Source organism: Glarea lozoyensis (assembly GCF_000409485.1).
Source record: "Glarea lozoyensis ATCC 20868 chromosome Unknown GLAREA11, whole genome shotgun sequence".
NCBI lineage: Eukaryota > Fungi > Ascomycota > Leotiomycetes > Helotiales > Helotiaceae > Glarea > Glarea lozoyensis.
In genome coordinates this window covers 574,133-595,656 of record NW_007360985.1, presented here as the reverse complement: position 1 = coordinate 595,656, position 21,524 = coordinate 574,133, and the positions used below count along the sequence as shown (strand labels likewise).

General features: G+C 48.6%; 9 protein-coding genes across 9 annotated transcripts; 3 read left to right on the top strand and 6 right to left on the bottom strand.

Moving 5' to 3' along the window:
- Positions 1–132: 132 nt before the first annotated feature.
- On the bottom strand, positions 133–1,083 carry GLAREA_11113 (NAD(P)-linked oxidoreductase; the record flags this gene model as incomplete). Its single annotated transcript, XM_008079302.1, has 3 exons — positions 133–465; positions 518–872; positions 923–1,083. The coding sequence occupies 3 exons, from the start codon at positions 1,081–1,083 to the stop codon at positions 133–135; spliced, it is 849 nt and encodes a 282-aa protein (XP_008077493.1).
- Positions 1,084–1,771: 688 nt separating this feature from the next.
- On the bottom strand, positions 1,772–3,769 carry GLAREA_11112 (Homeo; the record flags this gene model as incomplete). The annotated part of the gene is made up of 1 exon (XM_008079301.1): positions 1,772–3,769. The coding sequence occupies one exon, from the start codon at positions 3,767–3,769 to the stop codon at positions 1,772–1,774; it is 1,998 nt and encodes a 665-aa protein (XP_008077492.1).
- Positions 3,770–4,161: 392 nt separating this feature from the next.
- Positions 4,162–6,719, top strand: GLAREA_11111 (RING/U-box; the record flags this gene model as incomplete). The annotated part of the gene is made up of 5 exons (XM_008079300.1): positions 4,162–4,275; positions 4,580–4,723; positions 4,770–4,830; positions 4,877–6,495; positions 6,546–6,719. The coding sequence occupies 5 exons, from the start codon at positions 4,162–4,164 to the stop codon at positions 6,717–6,719; spliced, it is 2,112 nt and encodes a 703-aa protein (XP_008077491.1).
- A 349-nt stretch (positions 6,720–7,068) lies between these two features.
- Positions 7,069–7,950, bottom strand: GLAREA_11110 (uncharacterized protein; the record flags this gene model as incomplete). The annotated part of the gene is made up of 1 exon (XM_008079299.1): positions 7,069–7,950. One exon carries the CDS (start codon positions 7,948–7,950, stop codon positions 7,069–7,071), a length of 882 nt encoding a protein of 293 aa, XP_008077490.1.
- A 311-nt stretch (positions 7,951–8,261) lies between these two features.
- GLAREA_11109 (uncharacterized protein) lies at positions 8,262–9,850 on the top strand (the record flags this gene model as incomplete). Its single annotated transcript, XM_008079298.1, has 2 exons — positions 8,262–8,504; positions 8,723–9,850. The coding sequence occupies 2 exons, from the start codon at positions 8,262–8,264 to the stop codon at positions 9,848–9,850; spliced, it is 1,371 nt and encodes a 456-aa protein (XP_008077489.1).
- Positions 9,851–10,631: 781 nt separating this feature from the next.
- Positions 10,632–12,787, bottom strand: GLAREA_11108 (uncharacterized protein; the record flags this gene model as incomplete). Its single annotated transcript, XM_008079297.1, has 5 exons — positions 10,632–11,707; positions 11,755–12,417; positions 12,465–12,611; positions 12,662–12,691; positions 12,748–12,787. 5 exons carry the CDS (start codon positions 12,785–12,787, stop codon positions 10,632–10,634), a joined length of 1,956 nt encoding a protein of 651 aa, XP_008077488.1.
- A 515-nt stretch (positions 12,788–13,302) lies between these two features.
- GLAREA_11107 (uncharacterized protein) lies at positions 13,303–13,515 on the bottom strand (the record flags this gene model as incomplete). Its single annotated transcript, XM_008079296.1, has 1 exon — positions 13,303–13,515. One exon carries the CDS (start codon positions 13,513–13,515, stop codon positions 13,303–13,305), a length of 213 nt encoding a protein of 70 aa, XP_008077487.1.
- A 181-nt stretch (positions 13,516–13,696) lies between these two features.
- On the top strand, positions 13,697–15,831 carry GLAREA_11106 (MFS general substrate transporter; the record flags this gene model as incomplete). Its single annotated transcript, XM_008079295.1, has 3 exons — positions 13,697–14,519; positions 14,569–14,622; positions 14,672–15,831. 3 exons carry the CDS (start codon positions 13,697–13,699, stop codon positions 15,829–15,831), a joined length of 2,037 nt encoding a protein of 678 aa, XP_008077486.1.
- A 510-nt stretch (positions 15,832–16,341) lies between these two features.
- On the bottom strand, positions 16,342–21,441 carry GLAREA_11105 (uncharacterized protein; the record flags this gene model as incomplete). The annotated part of the gene is made up of 1 exon (XM_008079294.1): positions 16,342–21,441. The coding sequence occupies one exon, from the start codon at positions 21,439–21,441 to the stop codon at positions 16,342–16,344; it is 5,100 nt and encodes a 1,699-aa protein (XP_008077485.1).
- Positions 21,442–21,524: the final 83 nt, after the last annotated feature.

Here is a 21,524-nt window from a genome sequence, read left to right as displayed (position 1 = left end):
ATTTGACAAACTTTAACTAAGGATGATAGCCATCAGTCATTAGCCATACGCGCGCTTTCCAGCGGATTCCTGTTCACATCCAGCTCTTAATCCTACTAACCTTCCACCGTACCACAAATAGGTCTACTCTTTCTAATTCGTAACAGCCTGCACAATAGCGCCCTCAGCACCTTGGTCCAAATCATCCAACTTCTTCATCTCCTCGTCACTCAGCTCAAAATCATAAAGATTAGCATTCTCCTTAATCCTCGATGGTGTATCACTCTTTGGCAACGGAACCCAGTTCTTCTGCAGACAATATCTCACCAGCACCTGCGCAACAGATTTGCTGTGAGCTTTGGCAATAGCGTTGAGTGTTGGGTCGTTGGCTTTCTGGTTGCGGACGAGTGGGCAGTATGCTTCGACGACGATTCCGTTTTTGTGGCAGAAGTCGACGATTTCGCGTTGTTGAGCGAAGGGGTGTAACTGGAATAATTAGCATGGTTAGATATACCGGAGATCTTGAATGGGTATATACCTCAATTTGATTAACATGCGGCGGATAAACCTTCGCAAAACTCTTCAATTCCTCAATCGCACTAATCCCCCAATTGCTCACACCAATCGCCTTGGTTTTCCCATCCTCTAGAAGCTTCTCCAGTGCCTGGTAAATATCCTTCCTGCTCTGCGCAGGCATATTACTGGTATGGATCAAAAAGAGATCAACATACCCATCCTTCCCATCAATAGCATGGACACTCTCCAGACATTTCTCGTAGTTTTTCTCCACGCTACCGGCTGGCGAAAGGATCTTGGTGGTGATGAAGATGTCGGATCGTTTTAGTCCTGATTGACGCACTCCTTCTCCGACTTCTTTTTCGTTGGCGTAGTATCTGTGATACGCAATCAGTATCCTGCCATGAACAGCAGGAGAGGCTCATACTGTGCGGTATCAATGTGTCTATAGCCTGCTTTTAACGCGGCGAGTGTTGACTGGACACATACACCGGTGGGTGATTGGTAAACTCCAAAGCCAAGTTGTGGGATCTTGACTGAGGAGTTGGGGAGGGAGAGAAGAGTGTTGAGATTGAGTTTCGAAGCCATTTTGTACTATGGTCTATGGCTAGTATTTGGATAATTTCAGGGCGGCTGAAGAGCGTTATGCTTGTATGTTTGCAAAGCGTTGTAGAGATCAAAACGATCCATTTTTAAATTCGGCTTGATACACGTCATGATGTAGTTTGGTTGTTGTCCCACCCCTCGAAGCGCGCCAAGATTGGCGTATTGCCCTTATTGAGGGGAGCTTAAGCGATAATCCGTGGGTTAGGTATTTCCAACCTCACTTAATGTTTTATCGTGAAGTCAAATTGAAGAGAAAGACATTTATCACCAGATTATACGGAATGCCAGTTCGAAGATTAGCTAAATAAGTGGTGTTCTTGTCCAAATAATATTTCGAATGCGTCCCTCGTCGTTACACTTGAAACCAGCGCCGACTTTCCTATTAGCAGTTGATTGGGATGGGGGTATATGGTTATAATTAAGCAGTAGGGCAATATGAAGCTATGTCAAGCATTTAAATAAAGTTTTCTTTCTATAGTAAGTTGTGTGGTAACAATTGTCATCTGGGTATCTTTGAACCTCTCTTATCTGCGCCTTTCCCATATGAACACTCCCCAAAACGTACTTTAACAACTCTAGCCAGTATATCAATCATTTAAAAACACCCCGCACCCGCATCTAGCATAGCAACTTTCCCCAACATCCCACTAATTCATGACTCACCCCTAACCTAATCAATCTCAATGCTAGCCAGCACCTCCATTGTTTCCCCACCCCCAGAACTATGCATATTCTTCTTCTTCTTCGTAACAGTCCTCTTCCTCGCTGTACTCTTCCTCCCCGCATTCTCCTTCGCAGCCTCAGGTACCTCACCCTCATCCAACATATCACGCGCCATATTCGTCTTCGCTTCAATCTCGGCCTTCTTCTTCGCATCCGCATCCAACTTCTCCTGGAGGCGTTTCGCCTGCTCAGCATCATGTTCAGCTTGCACGCGTTCGTATTCCGCTTGTATATCCACGACTTCTTCGAGCGTTTTGCCGGATAGAGTTTGGAACTCTGCGAGAGATTCTTGCGGATTGGTGGTGCCTCGAGGTTCGTTCATTATTCGAGTCACTTTAGCGCCGTTGTCGCGCTCTTCTTTGTTGAATTTCATTTTGATTTGGCGGCGGTTTCGGTGGGGAAACATCTTGGCGATAGTTTCGAAATCTGTTCCCCAGGTTCGTAGACCTTTATAGAACATTTCTGTATCTATCTCGTCCCATTGCTGTGTTCGTGGCTTTCCCGCCGTTTTGTTGTTAAAGCTGCTAGACGTGATGACTCTTGTAAAATCATCTTCTTCTACAACTTCTTGTATCCTGTTTGGATCGAAACGTTCTTGTCGGTTGACTTGTGTAGTCTCATCGTTCAAGACAATGTGGCCATCAACAACACGCATCTGTAGCCCGACATTTCCGGTCACTGGGGGAGATGCTGCTTTGCTCTGGCCTGTTTGGTCCGTTTCCTCTCCTGCTACTGGATTTCCGTCTTCAATCCTTGATCTGGCTTCCTTGACTGCTAATTTCTGCTTCATCATTCGTTCTTTGATCAACCCCGCTTTGCTAAATCTCTTTCCTATCCCCATGTCCTTGCATAAATCTGCCATCTTGATGGTCGTAACGTCAATAACTTCGTCCTCTGCATTTTCAGGAGTCTCCGCACGCTTGGCTCTCTTCTTAGTTGGACCCCTCTTCCGTTTTGTCTTCGCTGGTGCTGTAGCAGTTTCAATCTCATTCGACTCCAAATCGATCGCAGCTGAAGATTCATCGCCCTTCTTTTTCCTCTGCACTTTGCGCTTCGTGGTCTTTTTCTTTCTCTTTGTAGTTTCCGTGTCGTTGCGCGATGCGGCAGTATCATCCATGGAAGGCGTCGCATCGACTGAGTTTGTTAGACGGGTGGCAGCAACATCTGGCTCCGGACCCGTTCCAGTAGGTGTTACTGTAGTATTTACGTTCCCAGACGCGGAGGACTCTGGCTCGACTCCATCAGGTAAAGGGGAAGCGGAGACATTATAGGACTGAGGAGGCGTTGGGTATGGAATGCTACGGCCTTCCGGGGTTTCGGCTTCATCGTTATCACTGGTACTCTCGACTGGAAGTGATGGTCGATTCTCATGTTCGACTGCCGGAACAAGATCCGTTTCAGAAACGACATCAGATTGAATCGCTGCCGTCGGAGGTTCATTGACAATTGACCCTTGCTCACCATTTGTAGTGCTCTCTTTTGAGAGATTTCGGGGTACATTTGCTTTGGCTGAACTGGTAGATGAAATAGCTGGTTCCTTTGCTGCTTCAGGGACTTCATTTTGGGAAGTTGATTGAATCCCGGAAGAAGCATCGTCCTGTACAACAGCGACTCGCTTTGTTGGTGGTTCATTATCAACATCGTCGCGCGCCTTTCTCTTTGGTGGGGATGAACTCCTTTGGGGCAATGGCTCACTAGTGACAGGAGCTTCCTTCTCTATAGCAGGTTGGAATGGCTCAGACTGCGCAATTGCCTCCGCCGGTGACAATTCAGTTGCAGTTCCGCTCGTTGAGGGCAGGCCATTTCGAGTATTTGTCTCGGGCGCTGGAGTTGACAATTGAGGTTCGACGCTTGGGCGGGTTGATGACTGGGTGGGAGGAGGCGCGCCAGGTCTACGCGTTGGCTGTGCTTTCGGCTTGAAGGTGGCTTTCCTACTCTTCAGCATCGTGGTTTATATATCGGATTACTCGAGTATTCTTATGGCATCGCGAGTCAGCCGTCGTTGGATCTGTATTGACAAGTCGGATTGGACCTGCAGTGAATATTTTGTGTCAGCCTTGGAGTAACCCCACTTGCCAAATTAATGTCCTTCGCATCACGTGCCGTATTTCGCCCGAATGTGGCTAGAGCCTGGGTCAGATCTTCAAGGAGGCCATCCCCAAAATCTTTCATCAACAACCTCATGTTGCCACCGTTTCATTTCATTCCCGCAAACACCTCTTAGCAACCAGCGCGCACTCGGTACCTTACGCATAATATCCTCATGTGCCGGTAGGCCGCTTCAATCTGATGCCCTCTCCAGTCATCATTCAATCCTCTCATCCGTCCTTCACCAAGATGGAGGATAGGAAGAGATCTGCCGGTGACGACCTGGCACCACCCAACAAACGACAAGCCACGAATGGCAAAGCGTCTGCCGATGCCGATATGCCATGGTCGAGCGATCTGGAGGTATGTACATGTTGTTATCCTCCTCTGGGCACCCCTATCTGTCAACACGAGACCTTTGAGGGTTCATCCTTTGTCAAACCATATGTATCTACGACGGCACACAAGACACAGTTACTGAGTACTGATCAATTGCACGAACTATGGGGCGAGTGCTAATGCGCAGCTCGCTGTCGACAGCTTGTTCACCAAAGACCTGATAGCTACGCATATGTCGCAGGCTCACGTACACATACCCTATACATTGTTCTTCGCGTTATGTCGATTGCCGCTTCGATTACACTTGCTGACTAGTGCGGTTGTGCAGAAATATCAGAAGGATGCCATCTACCGACAAATGTTGGAATATAAAAGAGAGAAGGCGACATTTGAATCCCAATTGAAGGATACGCAAAAGAAGGCTACCGACCATGATGATCATTTGAGAGTGATAAATGCCTGGTGGGCACAGGTACGAAGCACGAACAACCTAAAAGGCACAAGTTGATGTTTGGTAGTTACTTGACGAGGTCAAACTTCTGGTTGAAGACCAAGTCCCATCCACAGATGATATTGATGGTAGGAAACTGCATATCTGTATCGGAAATTGCTAACAAAAGTGAAGCATCTTTTCCGACAAGATTACAATTTAAAGGTAGCGAAGACTTCCAAAGTCACCTAGCGTCCAAAGCGAAAGAAATCAAAGCCAAACTCCAAGCAATATTTACAAATCTTACTTCCGTCAGAGGGATTCCATCAAGCGACGTTCATGATTTGCAAGCGAAACTAACCAAGCTCTTATCGGCGCAAAAAGAATACATGGTCAAAGTCGACAGGCTTCGAGTCGAAAAGGAAGAGCTTGGCGAAAGGCTAGAAACGGCCTCATTGCGGTATATCAAGGCCGAGAAGAGGTTAGATAGAGCCAAGAGCTCAGCAGTCGCGAAACTCGAGCAACAAGCAATCGCAAACAGTTCGGGCACCGGTATCGGATCCGCTGTAAATGGGGACACTGAAATGACAAATGGAATGTCTGAAGATAGTAAGGCTTCACAGACGGCTTACGAGGAAGCATCGGCTGTCGTAGCCAAGCAGAAGGAGCAGCTAGAGGCAATTGCTGCAGAGAACAAATCGTTGACCGAGCAATTCACGGTAGCGACAATTAGGTTATCCAACTTGACGGAAGACGATTATGCGCGTACAGAACTTTTCAAGCAATTTCGTGTTCAGCACGAGGATGTAATCAGGAGGATCAATCATCTCGAGGCCACCAATCTTCAGCTCCAGAAGGAGGCGGAAAAATACCAGGCCGAGCGGACTGCGTACCGCGCGCAAATCGAAAATGAATCTGAAATTGTTACCGGGGAATTGGAAAGCCAGCTAGCCAGAATGGATGCCGACCTGACGAGGATCCGATCCGCGCGTGACGAATTAACTGCGGAAATTGGGGTGCAAAAAGCCAGCCAGGAACACGACCAGGCCGCTAAAGAGCACTTGAAGCAGCTGGTAGCTGCAAAGGACGGTCAGATTTCTGCGTTAGAACTGGAAACGGAGCGTCTCAAAACACAGATTAAAGAATCTTGTGATCCAACACTTCGACCAGATATTGATTCATTAGACTTGACCCAGTTACGTCAGAAGTATGAGGCTTTGGCTCAGGAATACGAATCCTTGAATAAGGAGATGCCTGCTCTCCAAACCGCCTACAAGCGCGTTCAGGCGCTTTCGACTAAGAGGGTCATGGATTTTACTGCCATGGAAGAGAGGATCTCGATACTACAAGTCGAAAAATCCAAGGCTGATCAAAAATATTTCGCTGCTCGGAAGGATATGGATACCCGAATTCTGGAAGTGAGGAGTTTGAGAGCTCAAAATTCGAAAAGCTCCGAGATTATCACCCAACTCAAGGACGTGGAAACTTCGAATCGTGCTCTGTTGAGCAACCTTGAAAAACAGCTCAGCGATATGAGACAAGCGAATACGTCAATAACAGCAGAAAACAAGAAGATGGAAACCACGAGCAGAGATGCAACAAGCAAGTTGGATACGCTCAAGAATCAAGTTGCGGAGCTGTCGGCATTATTGAAGTCCAAGGATGCCGCTAATGCGAGTACGAAACAAAAGGCCTATGCCTTGGAGACTGAACTCGAACAACTGCGAGTGAAATATGAGCACGCGCAAAAGGAACGAGATACTTGGAAGACGAAAAGTCTTAGTAATCAATCTGGCGAAGAAGAAATGCTCAGAGTATGTAGCCGAGTCTTATATTACATTTTATTACTGCTAACTTTACCCAGTCTTACGCCCTGTGCACAATATGCCGCAAGGACTTTAAAAATACAACTTTAAAGACATGTGGTCATACCTTCTGCAACAACTGCGTCGATGATCGCATTGCAAATCGCATGCGCAAATGTCCGAATTGCGCCAAATCATTTGACAAGCTCGACGTCATGGCTCTCCATATGTGAACAGCCTTTTAATTTTTGCTTGGGACGCCGCATTGGTCTGTCTGGGTTATTGGAGTTGTCTTAGGCGTTTATCCCGGCCATAAAGGTCGTGTTGGACTGCATTACAAGGAGTGGCCTTCTGCATAGCTTCGTTTTGAGACGCAATTCTTCCCTCTGTATATCAATATTTCTTTCTATGCGGGGTCGAGGACACTTGAGCCTTTAGACGTGCGTCTGGGCAAGCCGGGGGGCATTTTGTAGAGGTACTTATATACCACAATGATAATAAGCAGCGATAAACACTTGAAAGCGAGGAGAGTCGATCTTTTTGATTATGATGTTTTGAATAGACACAATGAATTACTCTAGCTTATCTTCTTGATGTAGACCCAAACCCAGAACTTTCGTGCCTAGAGGAAGAGCTCGAGCCTGATGTAGACCTAGTTGGCATGCCCCATCCAGAACTACTATTTGCAGGAGGTTGTTGTCTCTGACTTCCACCTCTATTGCCCGCCAGATACCCAGCTGCCGCTCCAGCTGCCGTTCCAGACCAGAATCCCGGTCGCCAACTCTCATTACTTCTCGAACTCCCATACGTATTTCTCTTCCCCGGATACGGAGGTGGAGGATCCCACCCATCATCACCAGGACCTCCACCTCCAGGCCCACCACCCCATCCTCCACCCCAGAAACCAGGTTGTCGTCTCGCTCCCGGTTGCGCTCCATGAGGTGCCGTAAATAACGAATACAGAATCCACCCGGCAATTCCCAAAAAGGCCACCACAAACAACACACTTCCCATATTCCAACCCTCACCCGACCCACCTCCTCCCCAGCTACTTCCATACTTCTCCTCCCCCAACTCCGTCAACAACAACCGATACTCCACCGCACAACTCCCCTTCAACACATACTCATCATCGCGATGCGCATACCCCTCACACTGCACATCCGTGCTCCCCAGCTTGAATTCCGCCGGCATGTTCGCGGTGCACGTCCATTGGATGTCCTCCGTGTTGTAGTCACTGCCGGCGTTGGTGCAGCGCAGGATGTCAAGCTTGTGGTGACGACAGCCGGGCCCTTTGCAGGTCAGTTGCGGGACGGCGGAGACGCGGCGGTGCGAGGTTTGCGCGTTGGAGCGCAGCGTGAGGGTTTTCACGTTTGACAGGAGGATCGCATTCTTGGGAGGTTTGGCGGAGAGGACTGCTGGGGAGAGGAGGAGGAGAGGGGTGAGGAGGGCGAGGATGTGCATGTTGGTTGTTGTTGGTGGTTGTTTGATTTGGATGGGTTTGCCTTGTAGGCAGAGTTGTTTATCGCATTTGTAGGTCAAATGCTGCAGATATATCGATGTACAAAGAGCGTAGAGGACAGATTGCCGTCCGAAAGACCTCGGGATGGTCTGATTGTATTGCGCGTCGTCAAGCTCCTCCAACAAGCCGCCACTTCAGCCTCGTCCGGTTTTGTACACCGCCCAGCCAGGGTCTTGGATTCTGCCACAGAGCTTCGACATCACCACCACCGAGCTTCAAAGACCATAAAGTAAATCGCTTCAACGCTTTCAAAATGCGCCAAAGAATAACCTTCATCCAAGAACCGGAATATTCCACGGACCCTAAAACCATCCACGTAACGAAAAATGAAAAAATTTCAACTCTTTCCGCGAAAAATGTTATAGCAGCCCGAGAAGATAGGATAACGTTTGGGTTTGAAGAGCTACCGCAGGAGTTGTATAGGTTGTTGAAGGGATGTCATGAGTTGCATATAAGATGGGTGTCGGAGAGGGAGTATTCGACGTTGGGACCTATGGTTAGTAGGTTAAGTCCTGGGTTGCATGTTTTTTGGACGGGGCAGAGGAATAGCAGTGATTCGTAAGGGAAATGGTTGTTGTGTTGGATATTTGCTGAGATGTGTAGGGAATTGTTATGTCCGATGTTGAAAAAGGTGTTTGGTGAGATTGATTGTATATCGCCTGAGGTACCACTCAATCTAAATATTAGTTAAAACAAAGGGCTAATTTCGACCAGGCCTCGTTTACCAAACTCCCAGTTGAGCGCTTCTCTCTGTCCGCTGCTACGCAATATTATACACCACTCTCCAGTTTAAAGGATGGTTTCCAAACGTACCTTGAAAACAAGATATGTAGCAGATCAAACTCAATGTGCCTCTCTCGGGTCCAAGAACTCGATACAGCAGCTTCTCTCGACATAGACTACGATACCATCTCCCACGCCCTAACAATCACTGCCTTCTGGCCACCCACCCAATGGGACATAGACCTCCAAAACACCAACCCAAAAGAACGCATGGAGGTTGGAATCCTCTCCGTCGTACCACCCCAAGAACGCGAGGAGTTATCCCTAGGAGGTTTCCTCACCGTCGTAGGCGAAGACACCAAACCCTCACCAACACTCTTCTCCTTCCCCGCGCGCCACCACTCCCTTCCCCAAACTTTCAGCACCTCATTCAACTCCCCAACCGGTCTCCACCCGACCCTCAAACTATCCATCTCCGCCAGCGAACCCCCTTTTCCTCCAGATGAGCGCTCCTGCTCCCTTCACGCCCACCTCACCCTCCCCCGCGCCCTCTTCCCAGATAAATACCAGTTCTCTGACCCTCTCTACCTCGCCTCAAAAAACCTCTCAGCACTCCACCACATCACCTCCCCCATCGACCTCGAAGCCCCTTCTTACACCCTAACCACTTGGGGCTCCACGCTCCTTCTCGCCCTCGCACCGCCAACACTAGGCCCCTCTTTCACAGCTGAAATCCCACTACACCTCCGCTACCTTCCACCGTCACATAACAGCAGTACATACCTGGAATTCGCGTACCCAACGCTCTTCTGGGCGTGTCCAGAGGACGAGGGCACGAAATTTCCGATCAATCCGTTTGATCGCACGAATGTTGGGTACGATGGGTTGTTTGGGCCGAGGACCATGTTTTATCATCTATCTCCTGAGGCTAGCGAAGGGGGGAGGTTGGTGAACGGGCTTGAGGTGCCGGTTTTGGGGTTGGAGGCAAGTGGATGGGTGGAGTGGGGGACGGGGGCGGTTGTTGCGGTTGGGTTTGCGTGGGTGGTGTGGTGTCTGTTGGTGGGTTGGGGAGGTGGATATGGTGGAAAGAAAGAGGAAGGGAGGAAGAAGAGGGAGTGATGATTTATTAGATCGAGGTCTATAATCAAAACACACATTGTGGGCTAGAACAGAAAAGTCGGATTATCACGGTGCAGCCGGTTGAAATTATCAGATACCCTTAACTACACCTCGACTCTTCAACGTCCATATCTCGGCACTTCATCACAGTATAGTGGAATCCTGCTGCTCGAAAATAAGGGGTATAGCTTACATTATCCCACTTGACTACTTCGGAATAGAAACCTTAGGATCGCTATACAGCCATTAAAACGGATCCCCCTATTCTATCAAGCTCACACCATATCATCTATCCCAGAACCCTCCTTTTACCTGTCTACCACACCCACTATCCTCAGTACCACCGCGTTGATCTAACACCCACCCCTTCGAAAGAATGTCTAGCCCTTACCTCAAGGAAGTTTCAGACTTTCAGTTTAACCACAAAGAACTTTCAATCCCCCCTAAAAGTATGTACCAACCTCTCTCTGATATCTCTGCATCCAAAAAGCGGATATGAGAAAAAGCGGGGAAGAAATAGGCGAATGCGAGATCGCTAGACCTGTGATAAAGGTCATGAAAAAGCATGATGTGTTACAAATAATCCCGGGGGTGAATTAACTAGTTCCTCGTTCAATAGATGCTAGATGGAGAAATTGAAGATCTTTTGAGGTACGTCACATACACAAACACTCCCTCATGATATACACATAATGTCTATTCCACCCAATGCAACAAAAACTAATATAAATACACCCAAACTCCTCCAGCAATTCTATCCAGAAAAAGCCCATCCCCCTTATCAACTAGGCCCCCCACCACTACCACCAGGACCCTTCCCACTATCCAGCAAAAGTTTCGGTTTGATAAACCCTTCATCCAGCTGTCTAAACCACGCCGCCTGATCCTCCGCCGTGCCATGCAAGAGCGAATTAATAGCGCCCGCGGCCGAGATCTGGGGTCCCGCATCCGCTCTCGCACTTCCAGATGTCGGGTACGGCGTGGAATCGTCCGAGGTGCTGCTAGGGGTGCGGCCGCTGGGAGATCTCTTGACCGCCGGAGGGAGGTCAGAGGTATCGCTTTCCATATCCGAATCGTCTCCTCCGGCGTGAAGAAGGTCTTCATTCTCACGTGCCGCTTTGCGGCTTTGAGAGCCGGTGCGACTGAGACTGGATGGTCGGGCATGGGGGCTTGAGTTTCCGCTGACGAAACTGCCGCGTTCTGGTCTATGGTTGTTGCCGTTTAGGCCTTGGAGGCCGATGGAGCTGCGTTTTGGTGCGTGACCTATGCCGTTGCCGGAGCTCTTGTAGTAGGATCCTCCTGGGTGAGATTCGATATCGAACTCATCGTCGCTGTCGATTTCTTCGACGACCCCTGTTCTAATGCCCATGATTTCGAGCATGCGTGCTGTGGTTCCTCCAAAAATGATAACTGTTAATACTACAACAACCAATACGGTTGCTTTTAAGGCCCAAGAGTTAGGGCCAGTCATTCCTGCCGCCAATGCTACACCCACAGCTCCACGAAGTCCAGCCCAAAACAACATAGCTTGATAGCTATAAGGCAACTCGTCCGGAACCTCCTTGCCCCTGCGCTTGGCGCGGTATCTAATGAACCAGTTTATCGCGGCTGAAAGTGGAAATACTGCAGCATATCGAGCTACACAAATCCCCACGACCGTTACAATAATGAATAAAGGCTTAAACTCCAGTTTCGTTTCCGTAAAAAGAGAAAGTCCAAGGTAGATGAAGATGAAATTTTCCGACAATTGAGCGAGGACTTGGAATAGGTACTTGGTAGTGAGCTGAGTCCGTCGAGACATGTTGTAGTAAGCATAATGTTTGAGCGTGATTCCACAAAACAAGAGCGTGACGATTCCTGAAATTTTTAGTAGGGCTTCTCCAGAAACACGGTAGGTGACTTACCAGACATATGTAGCCCATTTGAGAAAAAGTAGCTAGCATATGCAATCAACACAATCAAACAACTCTCGATTTTTGGAAACCTTCTGACGAGAGTAAACTTCAACATGAGCGCCGTCCCAATTCCAATCATCACACCGATAATCAAGCTTCCGAAGAACACGGCCAAGAAGATACCGATACCTTCAAGAAGACTGACGAAGCCCAGTGTACCAGCAGCCCCACCTTCCTTATATCTTTGCGCCGTTTCGAACAACACAATCGCCACGGCGTCGTTGAGAATCGACTCACCGAAAATGATGGTGTATAATTTCGGGTCGACTTTGTATGTATTAAAAATAGCCAGAATCGTAACAGGATCCGTAGCAGATAATGTTGCGCCAATTGAGATGGCTTCGACAAACGTCATATTAAGTCCGTCAAGGGGAATTCGTGTGTAGACCCATAGTAACACTCCAAGCACAATGGCCGATATGAAGGTCCCAGCGAATGCGAATGTAAGGATCGTACCTATATTCCGAAAGAAATTCGCTTGGTGCAATTCGTAGCCCGATGCCAGAATGATAGGTGGCAGGAGGAGATTGAAGAAGATCTGGTAATCGAAGCTGACCAGATTTTGAATAGAATCGCCGTTACTGACACGAAGGATGAGGCCTACTGTCATTCCTGGAGGATGTAAGTATGCGACTCAGATGTATAAATTGTCCACCTACCAGCAAAGATGGATATAACCGTTTCATGTACGGCTTCGATTTTCTTTTGTTGCAGCATATAACTCGTAAAAAGGGCTGTTATGAGCAGCATGATCATGATGAAGAGGGCCCATGATGAGAAGATTTCCCGTTGGGAGGTATCGGGACCTGTAATCGCATCAGTGGTGTACTGTAACAGCATTTTCTGGCATATCTACCTTCGCCGTCGGTCTCGTCATCGTCTCTTTCTATTCATATAGTCAGCGATTGATCCTCGCAATTGCACAGGTACTCCGCAACGTACTGAGCAGCTGGTAGGCCACGCTGGCAATTACCGCAGACATGGTGAGTGTGACGTTGGCAGCATCAGCGGGATGCGCTCGAGGATGGTGTAGTGTCGTAGCTCAGCGACGAGCGTCGTTTGGTAGAAGGAGAACACATGTAATATGCGCCAATCTTGGATTAGGTTCTGGTGTTGAGAGAATTTGGTCGTCCTCTTTGTGCAACGGGGGTGGTTCGAAGTTATCGATTACAAGTACGATCGGCTACTCAAGGCTTCGGTGGTCGAGAGCTCAAGCTTGCGCGTCTAACGGTAGTGGGGAAGCTTGCGTGCAGGCGTCAAAGTTAATGCCAGAGTTGGAATTAGGAGGGGTAAAATAGAATCTTTGGACAGAAAAAACTCTTAACGTGTCTCAATGAAGTCTTCAAACATAAAAGGCAGTTGTTGCATAGAGTCGAGGTGTCCAGTCCAGCCCCCAACATCAAGCCAACAACTGAGCCAAGGCCAAGGCACAAATACGCAGCGAGGCAGGGAGATCATCGTTGCACTCCGGGGCCAGGGCTCCCCACAACGTGTCTCTCAGCCTCCTTCAGAGTGGTGCACACCTGCTGCAGCAGTGACGCTGACCCGGAGAAAATTGGACGTGCATTGGCCTTCCCCTGGTGTTCCTACTTTTGGCGTGAATCTGACGACAACCGGAAATGGGGAAGGGAAACAACACAGCCAGCTGGCAAAGTTTCCCTCATCTTTCTTCGTAGTTTTCGCACTGAACTGTTCATTGTACGAATCCATCTTTAACCTTCAACTATCTCAAACATCTCATCTGCCACGCTCAACCGATACAAATACTTCTAGTGATCTGCCTAGCTCTACCTGCCTACTTCACGAGTTCCTTCCCGGCCAGCTGACTGCCATTCTACCAAACGCTATTTCGAGTAACCTCAACGGCTGACCGCGTGATGGCCACGCGTGAATGATCGTTGAGCTACCACACTCTCCCGATTATACACAGGCATACTTCGACAAACGAATACATATACTGAAGTTGTGGAAAAGAAATTGGAGTCACTGGTGCCACTCAACTTCGACGCCTCATCCCCCCGCCATCGCGACCGAAACCGAAGTCCTCGCCGCCACGAAGCATATTACGACCCGGGTGGGAGGCAAGAGAGGGCTTGGAGAAATGGCAGATGCTCAGAGACCTTCTTCGAGGACACGAGAGTCAGAAGATACCCTCGCACCACGAAATCCATCGATCGATCAGACCGCGAAACTAGTGCACGAAGAGTCACCTTTATTATCGGCCTCAGATACGTCTGAAAATGATCACGAATTGAACGAAGACCAAGAGATATTAGCAGGCGATCCGCAACATGACTACCAGGACACCAAGAGTTTATGGTACATGGTACTGTTGACCATTAGTATTGGAGGCCTACAACTGGCATGGTCGGTGGAGTTATCAAATGGCACCCCATTTTTACTATCATTGGGAATGAGCAAGTCATTAATGGCTATGGTGTGGATAGCAGGACCACTTTCGGGAACCTTGGTACAGCCATATGTGGGAATGCTGAGCGACAATTGCAGGTCATCGTGGGGCAAACGAGTGCCGTTTATGGTTTTTGGAGCGCTTGCAACAATCATTTCGCTACTTGGCCTTGCCTGGGTCAGAGAGGTTGTAGGTGGCACGTTGGGATTGTTTGGAGCAGATCGAGAGGCACAAGGTGTGAAAACTACCATCATTGTGGTAGCGGTGTTTTGGGTGTACATACTGGATTTTTCCATTAACACGGGTATGCCTGGCGATTTGAAACCCGATATTAACTTGCTAATTCTCTAAAGTGCAAGCCGGAATCAGGGCATTCATTCTAGACTGTGCGCCCAGTCACCAACAAGGTCTGTCTCAATATTATTCTGCAATTTTCCCCACTAACAAGTTTTTTAGAAGCTGCAAATGCTATGGCAAGCCGGATTGTAGGTGTTGGCAACATCGTAGGGTACATTGCTGGGTATCTTGAACTACCGAAATACCTGGGATTTCTCAATACCCAGTTCAAAGCCCTTTGCGTAATTGCATCCATATGTTTGGCGAGTACCGTTGCTATTAGCGTACTTACTGTCAAAGAGCGAGACCCAAGGCTGCAACCAAAGGCAGCCAAAGATAGCAAGGCTGGCTTGATACACTTCTTCAGAACCGTCTTCGTATCCGTCCGTCGACTACCACCTCAAACCCGCAAGGTTTGTGAAGTACAATTCTTCGCCTGGATTGGCTTCTTCCCCCAGCTCTTCTACTCTAGCTCCTACATTGGCGATATATATGTCCAGCCATACCTCATCGAAAATCCCAACATGACACCTCAAGAACTAGAACTACTCTACGAGAAAGCCACTCGTGTGGGTACCTTTGCTCTTCTAGTCTACGCCTGCACCTCTCTCACAACCAACATCTTCCTCCCCTTCTTCATCGCTCCATCCTATGACAATAAATCATCAGCTGCATCTCAATACTCCCACAAGAGCTACACAACACGTCTATCACGCTTTCTCGACCGCCTTGTCATCCCATGGCTCACACTCCGCCGTGCCTGGCTAATCGCCCATCTCGTTTTCGCGGGATGTATGTTCTCCACTCTCATCGTGCGTAGCATAGGCGCCGCAACTGCTCTCATCGGCGTCGTCGGTATATCATGGGCCTTGACCCTATGGGCACCCTTCGCCATCATCAGCGCCGAAGTTTCCAAACGCGATGCTCTCCGACGCACTCGCAGTGTCAATTCATCTGCAAATGCACCACCTGAAGATCAAGCCGGCGTGATCCTTGGCATTCACAACATGTCCATCGCAGCGCCCCAGATCATCGCTACGCTAGCGAGTTCCGCCGTCTTTCACTTCATGCAGAAACCTCGAGGCACCCCGGGAGATCACTCTTTCGCGGTTGTGCTTGCTGGTGGAGGGCTAAGTACGTTAGTTGCCGCATTCTTGACAAGTCGAATCAGGGATGAGGTTGAGCTTCCGGAGGAGGGCGTGGTGGAGGAAGCGAGGATTGACGGAGAGAGCGCGAGGATGTTGGTTCGGCGAGGGAGTATGAGTGGGTTGGAATATTGAGGTATGGATATCTGGGAGCGGATGGCGTTTATTTGTATTTTTTTTGCATAGCTTGGTGTGATATATGGGAATTAAGTTTTATGATTTAAGAGGGTTATGTGAATATGGGTCTGGTGTATGAAGATATTCACAGTTATCTTTACAGGTGTAGCATCAATTTAGATACACGAGTTCATATCCGTGAGTACTTTCAGAATGACAGATACAGAATTACTGATAGTGATGATAGTTCTTTATAACTGAGATTATATGCATTTTCTCGAATTATATTTACAATCGTCATATACTATCGAGTTATATCCAGATAACCAACACAGACCCCATCCGCTCTTCTCTTTTACATATCATAATTTAAAAGAAGTCTTCACATCTCCGCCATTACAAACTTCAACTACATAAGAATACACTCATCTTGTCAACAAACATCGGATAAAATCCAAACGAGCAAGAAAATCCATCCCCATCACCTCAACACTTTACAATCAGCATAACACAGATACCCAAAAGCCCTCATTTCCCACCACTCTCATTCTTAAACTCATTCCGACACTCCACCCACAAATTCTCACACTCCTCAAACCCCTTCTTACCCTCCGCCCCCTGAAACCACACCTCAAGTCCCACCTTCCTACCCTCCTCCAGCAATCCCTTCGTCATCTTCAAGAACCTCTCCGCCTCCTCCCTCAACTGATGGTTCCGCAACGTCTTCATCCACCCATTCCACCGCAACACCTCTTGAAACGGGACCAACTCGCGGAGTTCTTCCACGTCGCTGATGCATGTCTCGTACAGCTGTTCGAAAACGTGGAAATCGGTGCGTGGCGCCACGATCGAGGGGAGGGTGTATGAGAATAGTAGAGCATCAGCTAACGGCGCGCCGCCGTGGGCAGCGAGGTCGCCGGCTTCGATTAAGCTCTTATTCTGTCCGCGATAGGGTTTCAATTTCTCCAAATAACGCGTCCGCACCAAGATCCCAATCTCCGTAAGCGGGAGAAACGCGTCTGTCGTTCCCAATTGCCCCTTTTCCAACTCCGCGATCTCTTTGTTCTTCTGCTCGAGGTATTTATCCAATTGCTCTACTTCCCTCTTCTTCTCCTCCATTTTCTCTGACAGATCAGCTAGTTTCTGGGTGAGCTCGGCGAGTTTGAGATCTCGTCGCTGCAGACCCGCGGATTGGGAGAGGCATTTCGCTTCGGCTGTCTCGTAGCGCTTTTGGGACGAGGCGATGAGGTCGTAGGATTCTGCTTTCAAAGTCCGGAGCGCGTCATCTAGTTTCTTCCCTGAAGCCTTTAGGGCTTCGATTTCCGTCTTGCGAGTACCCATCAGCGAATTCTTATGCTCAACCTCCTTCTTGAGACTCGCATGTTCCTTCGTCTTCCTCTCCAGCTCAGCTTTGAGACTAGTTTGGTCTTTTGATCTCACAGTCTTCAAATCCAGAAGCTCCTTCCGTATCTTCTCAAGCTCCTCCCCCTCAGCCTTCATCTTCCCCTCCAACCCCTTCCTCACCGTCCCCAACCCCCCTTTCACCTCCCCCAAACTCTTAGTCAAGCCCTCCAGCTCCTTAAAAAACGCCTCTCTCGCCGCCGTGCTCGCAGCCATGGCCTGCCATTTGGGCTCCTCTCCATCTTGAGGTTCCAGACTCTCCCTAAACTCCTTCACATACCTCGCAAAATCCTTGTCGTGTTTCGTCACCTCGTTCGCATACACTCCCATTGATACCGCCTCACCCGTTATTTGTGCCGACATGAATTTGCACATTGCTTGGGCGCTCTTCACGTAACTCCCGAACCCGGCGTACGTCTCGCAGCCCTGCGTGTCGAGCTCCGTAAAGAGCTGTATATATTTCTGCTTGGCCTCCGCGCGGATTTGCTCGATATGTAGAGATTGCTTGCGCGTGAGGTCTGCTTTGGAGAGGTGTACCTCGTCGTGTTTTATCCGCCATTTCTTTTCTGCGATCTCAGCGTCTGCGATTCTTTTATCACACTCCGCTTTCACGCGGGTAAGTTCAGCCATGTGTTCTTCCCAGCGCGTTCTAAATTTATCCTTGAGTGCTGTGTTCTCGTTCTCTACCTGACTAATCCACTGTTTGATACCGTTGAGGCCGTGTCTCGCCATGTCCCTCTCATATCTCAAAGTTAAGTTCTCGCTTCTGAGCGTTTTGTTCTCGCCTTCCAACACTTGCACACGTTCTTGGAGGCCCTGCTCGACTCTTCCGGCTAACGCTTTGTACGACTCAAAAGCTTGCTCAGCACTGGTCGCTCTTTGCTCGTTGTTTGAGAGTACAACTCGGTGCTGCTCGCGTTCGAACATTAACGTCTTAGTAATCCCCGCTGTTTCTTGATCTTTTTTGGCGAGGTCTTGTTGCAGTTCTTTGATCTGGAGGGCTTGCTGACAGAGCTTCTGGGACGTTGAGAGGACTTCGTTGTTCGAGAACAAACTTGTTGCTGAGAAGATGGCATTAAGTGGCTTTGTTTTCGTTGAAGTTGCGTTTGGGATAGTCGAGGTGAAGACATTGGGTTTGTTGGCGCTTGACGGTTGGGTTGAAGACTTGATCTTTGGTGGTGGTGTTTTTGCTTCGGTCGCTGGAGGGCTTGTTTCGTTGGTGATAGAGCTCGTGGTAGACCTTTTCGGCGTAGTTGGGATATGAGCAGGTTGATTTGGCTTTTGCTCTACCAATTCCTTGTTTTTCGGTGGTGATTTGGTGGTGCTACTTGAGGAACTCGTCTCGGAGTGCGCAGTTGCAATAGTAAGTTGCTGACTGTTAATGACGAGTTGAGCTTGAGCCTTAGACTGGGAAGAGGGCTGTGTTTTTGGTTCTGCTTGTGACTTTGTTGTCTTTGTCACAGAACTAGCTTGAAATATAGCTGACGAAGTGATGCTTGGACTTTTGGCAGTCGGGAGTTGAGCTGTTTGTTGAGACTTCTGAACTTTTATCACTTCGGCCGCTGGACGTAGTGGCAAGGTGTTGACTTCCGACCTTGAATTTGGTAGAGCAGAGCTTCCAGTAGGTTGATTAGGCTTTGGACTTGTAGGTATAGCCTGGGATGTAGGAGCGACTTTGTCTTGAGCTTTAAATCGATTAGGCGTCGAGTCTTCCAGTCTTGCTCCTATGCTTGCAGCAGCTTGCGATTTTACCGAGCTACTCCCTAAAGTAGACTTAGGCGGGGGAACGTCTGCTTGATGCGTAACTGCTAACTGAGTCGCAGCCTGGACTTTTTGAGTTGGAGCTGCATGGTGGACGAGAGGCTGGAGTTTTGTGTTTACTACAGTTTCCTTGCTTTCTTGTGTCTTATCTGCATTCTGTACCAAATTGCCGTTCAACTGACGAGACGTAGAAAGAATCGGCTGATTTGGAAGTGGAAGCTGTTGGACTGGAGTTTTGTGAGCCGCTGGTGCCGTCGTTTTGGTCTGCAACACTCCGGTAGAGCTTGCAGTATTTGCCTTGTTCAGAACTGTTGTATTGTTCAAGGGCTGATCTGCAATTGCCAATCCCGTCGTCTGCGTTGACTGTACTTTCCTATCAAGTTTGGAATTTGCTGCATTGCTTGCAGTAACTGAGTTCGACGGGGCAGACGGAGAAACAGGTGATTGGGCTGGGAGTACCTGGTGTGGTGTAGAGTTTTGGTCCAGAGCAGCCTTCGTATTTGACGCTTTTGATGTCTTACTGCTTTGCTGTGATCTAACTGTCTCTCCCAAGGACTTCGTCTCAGCCGGAGCCCATTTGGAACTGTTTAATCCACGCGAAATTGATGTTGGCACCGGAGCATTCTTCTTTGATACTTGCCCATTTATCTGAACATTTCTCGCGTTTGTCTCTGAGTTCTTAGCTGGAGTAGCAGAACTGGACGTTGATGGTTGACTATGAGTAACATGATGAGCGTTTTGGGTGAGTAGTGCTCCAACAGCTTGAGACTCTCCTGTCTTGCTGGCATCATTCTTGTTAGGCGTAACAGGCTCACTACTGCATATCTGACTTGCAGTTGCGAACTGGATTGAAGGTGCAATGCCTGGGAATTTCCCTGCTGTTGGCTGTGGTTTCTCTGTGCTTTGTTGAGATTTGGCAATGTTTCTCTGGGAACTCGAGTTCGACGGAGCAGATTTAAAGTTGGCTGGTTGAGTCGGAACTACCAACTGAGCCGGAGGTATTCGTGGAAGCGCAGTCTTACTACTTGGTGCTTGTCGGTTTTCAATACCCTGCTTCAGTCTCTCAATGTCGGCTGCAGAGCTAGACATATTTAGTTGAGTTGTGACTGTGAGCTGAGATGAAGGTCCAATCTGGATTGTGGCACTAGCATTCGACGTCTGCTCATATTTAACGCTTGGTTGGGATTTACCAGTGTTGTCCACAGAGCTCGCTTTAGACGAATTCGACGTAATCAAAGGCGTTTCATTTTCCCTGGCGCTCTGAGCCGAAGTATCGACCTTTTGCTTTTGCGTAGTACCAGCTGCGGCTTCTTCGACCCTCACGTTAGGTCTTGTACTTATCCCAGAGCCTTGTAGCGTAGGCCACATCACCTGCAATCTCTCCGTCAACTTTCTTGAGAAATCAATAATATTTCCAACCGCCTCTTGATTCTGAGGAGTCTCCGGGCCATTGCTTTGCACAATAGCCCATAACTGTCTCAGTCCTCTTTCCCATCCTTCTTTGTTGCGCGAGAAAAAGTCCGGAAGACCTTGTATGTGCTCTGGCTTGAAGAGCGTTGGCCAGATTGGCATTTGTTGAGGAGGTGCTGCTGGGTGCTGGGCTCCTGAGCTTTGTATAGCTGCTACTCCTGTTTTTTGGGGGACGATGGTAGGAGTGTTGTTGTTCGTACTCGTAGATTGCTGAACAGCATTATTGGTTTTATCATGGGTTTTCTGGGCCTTCAGAGCTGCAAGTACTACCACTGGTTTTGTAGTGTTGAGGTGGTTTCCTTCGATTTTCTTAGGAATGGAGGCAGGTTGACCTGCCTGCTCTCTACTTAGAATTTCACTTGATGACGGGACTTCTGTCTGCTTTTCAGTGTTGTCCTGAGGGCGTTTGTCTACATTAGTAGATTTGCCACGAACTTGATCGTTGTGCCGTGGAACATCTGAGGACGTTGGAACTACAAGTCCGGCCGCGGCCTTTTCGACTGATATCTTACGTTTGCCGACAGGAGACTGACTCGAGTCATCATCGCTGCTCTTGCGTTTATGGGATTGTTGCAGTCTTGGTCCTCCTGGTTCCGGCGTCTGTTTCGTTGCATCTATCACTGGTTTGCCAACACTAGAAGAACTGGAAACAGCAGAATTCCACCGTTCTGGTGCTCCGAACCAAAGCGGACCTGGATCTTTTGCTGGGTTTCTTCTGACATTTGGGCTTGTTTTCACAACGCTCTGAGAATTGGAACCGGCATGATTCACCGCAGTGTTTGATTTCGGTGCTTTCGAAGAAGAGGCACTCGAAACCTTTGGGCTGGTCGCAGTACCAACATTTATGTTGTTTGTTTTTGGCGAAGTTGCTCTCGCCCGGTTCTGCTTGACATGAATGCCTCCGCGTCCGATATATATTTGTGACGAGCGAGGCATGCCGACTGGTGCGTTTGTTCCGAAAGGTCCAGGTGCAGGAAAGTTGTAAGGATTGTCCATTTTGACGTGGCAGAAGTTTGTATGTCGGTTTTGTTTGTGTATGTTGTGCAAATTGACAGGTGGATTTGTTTGGCCAAAACGCT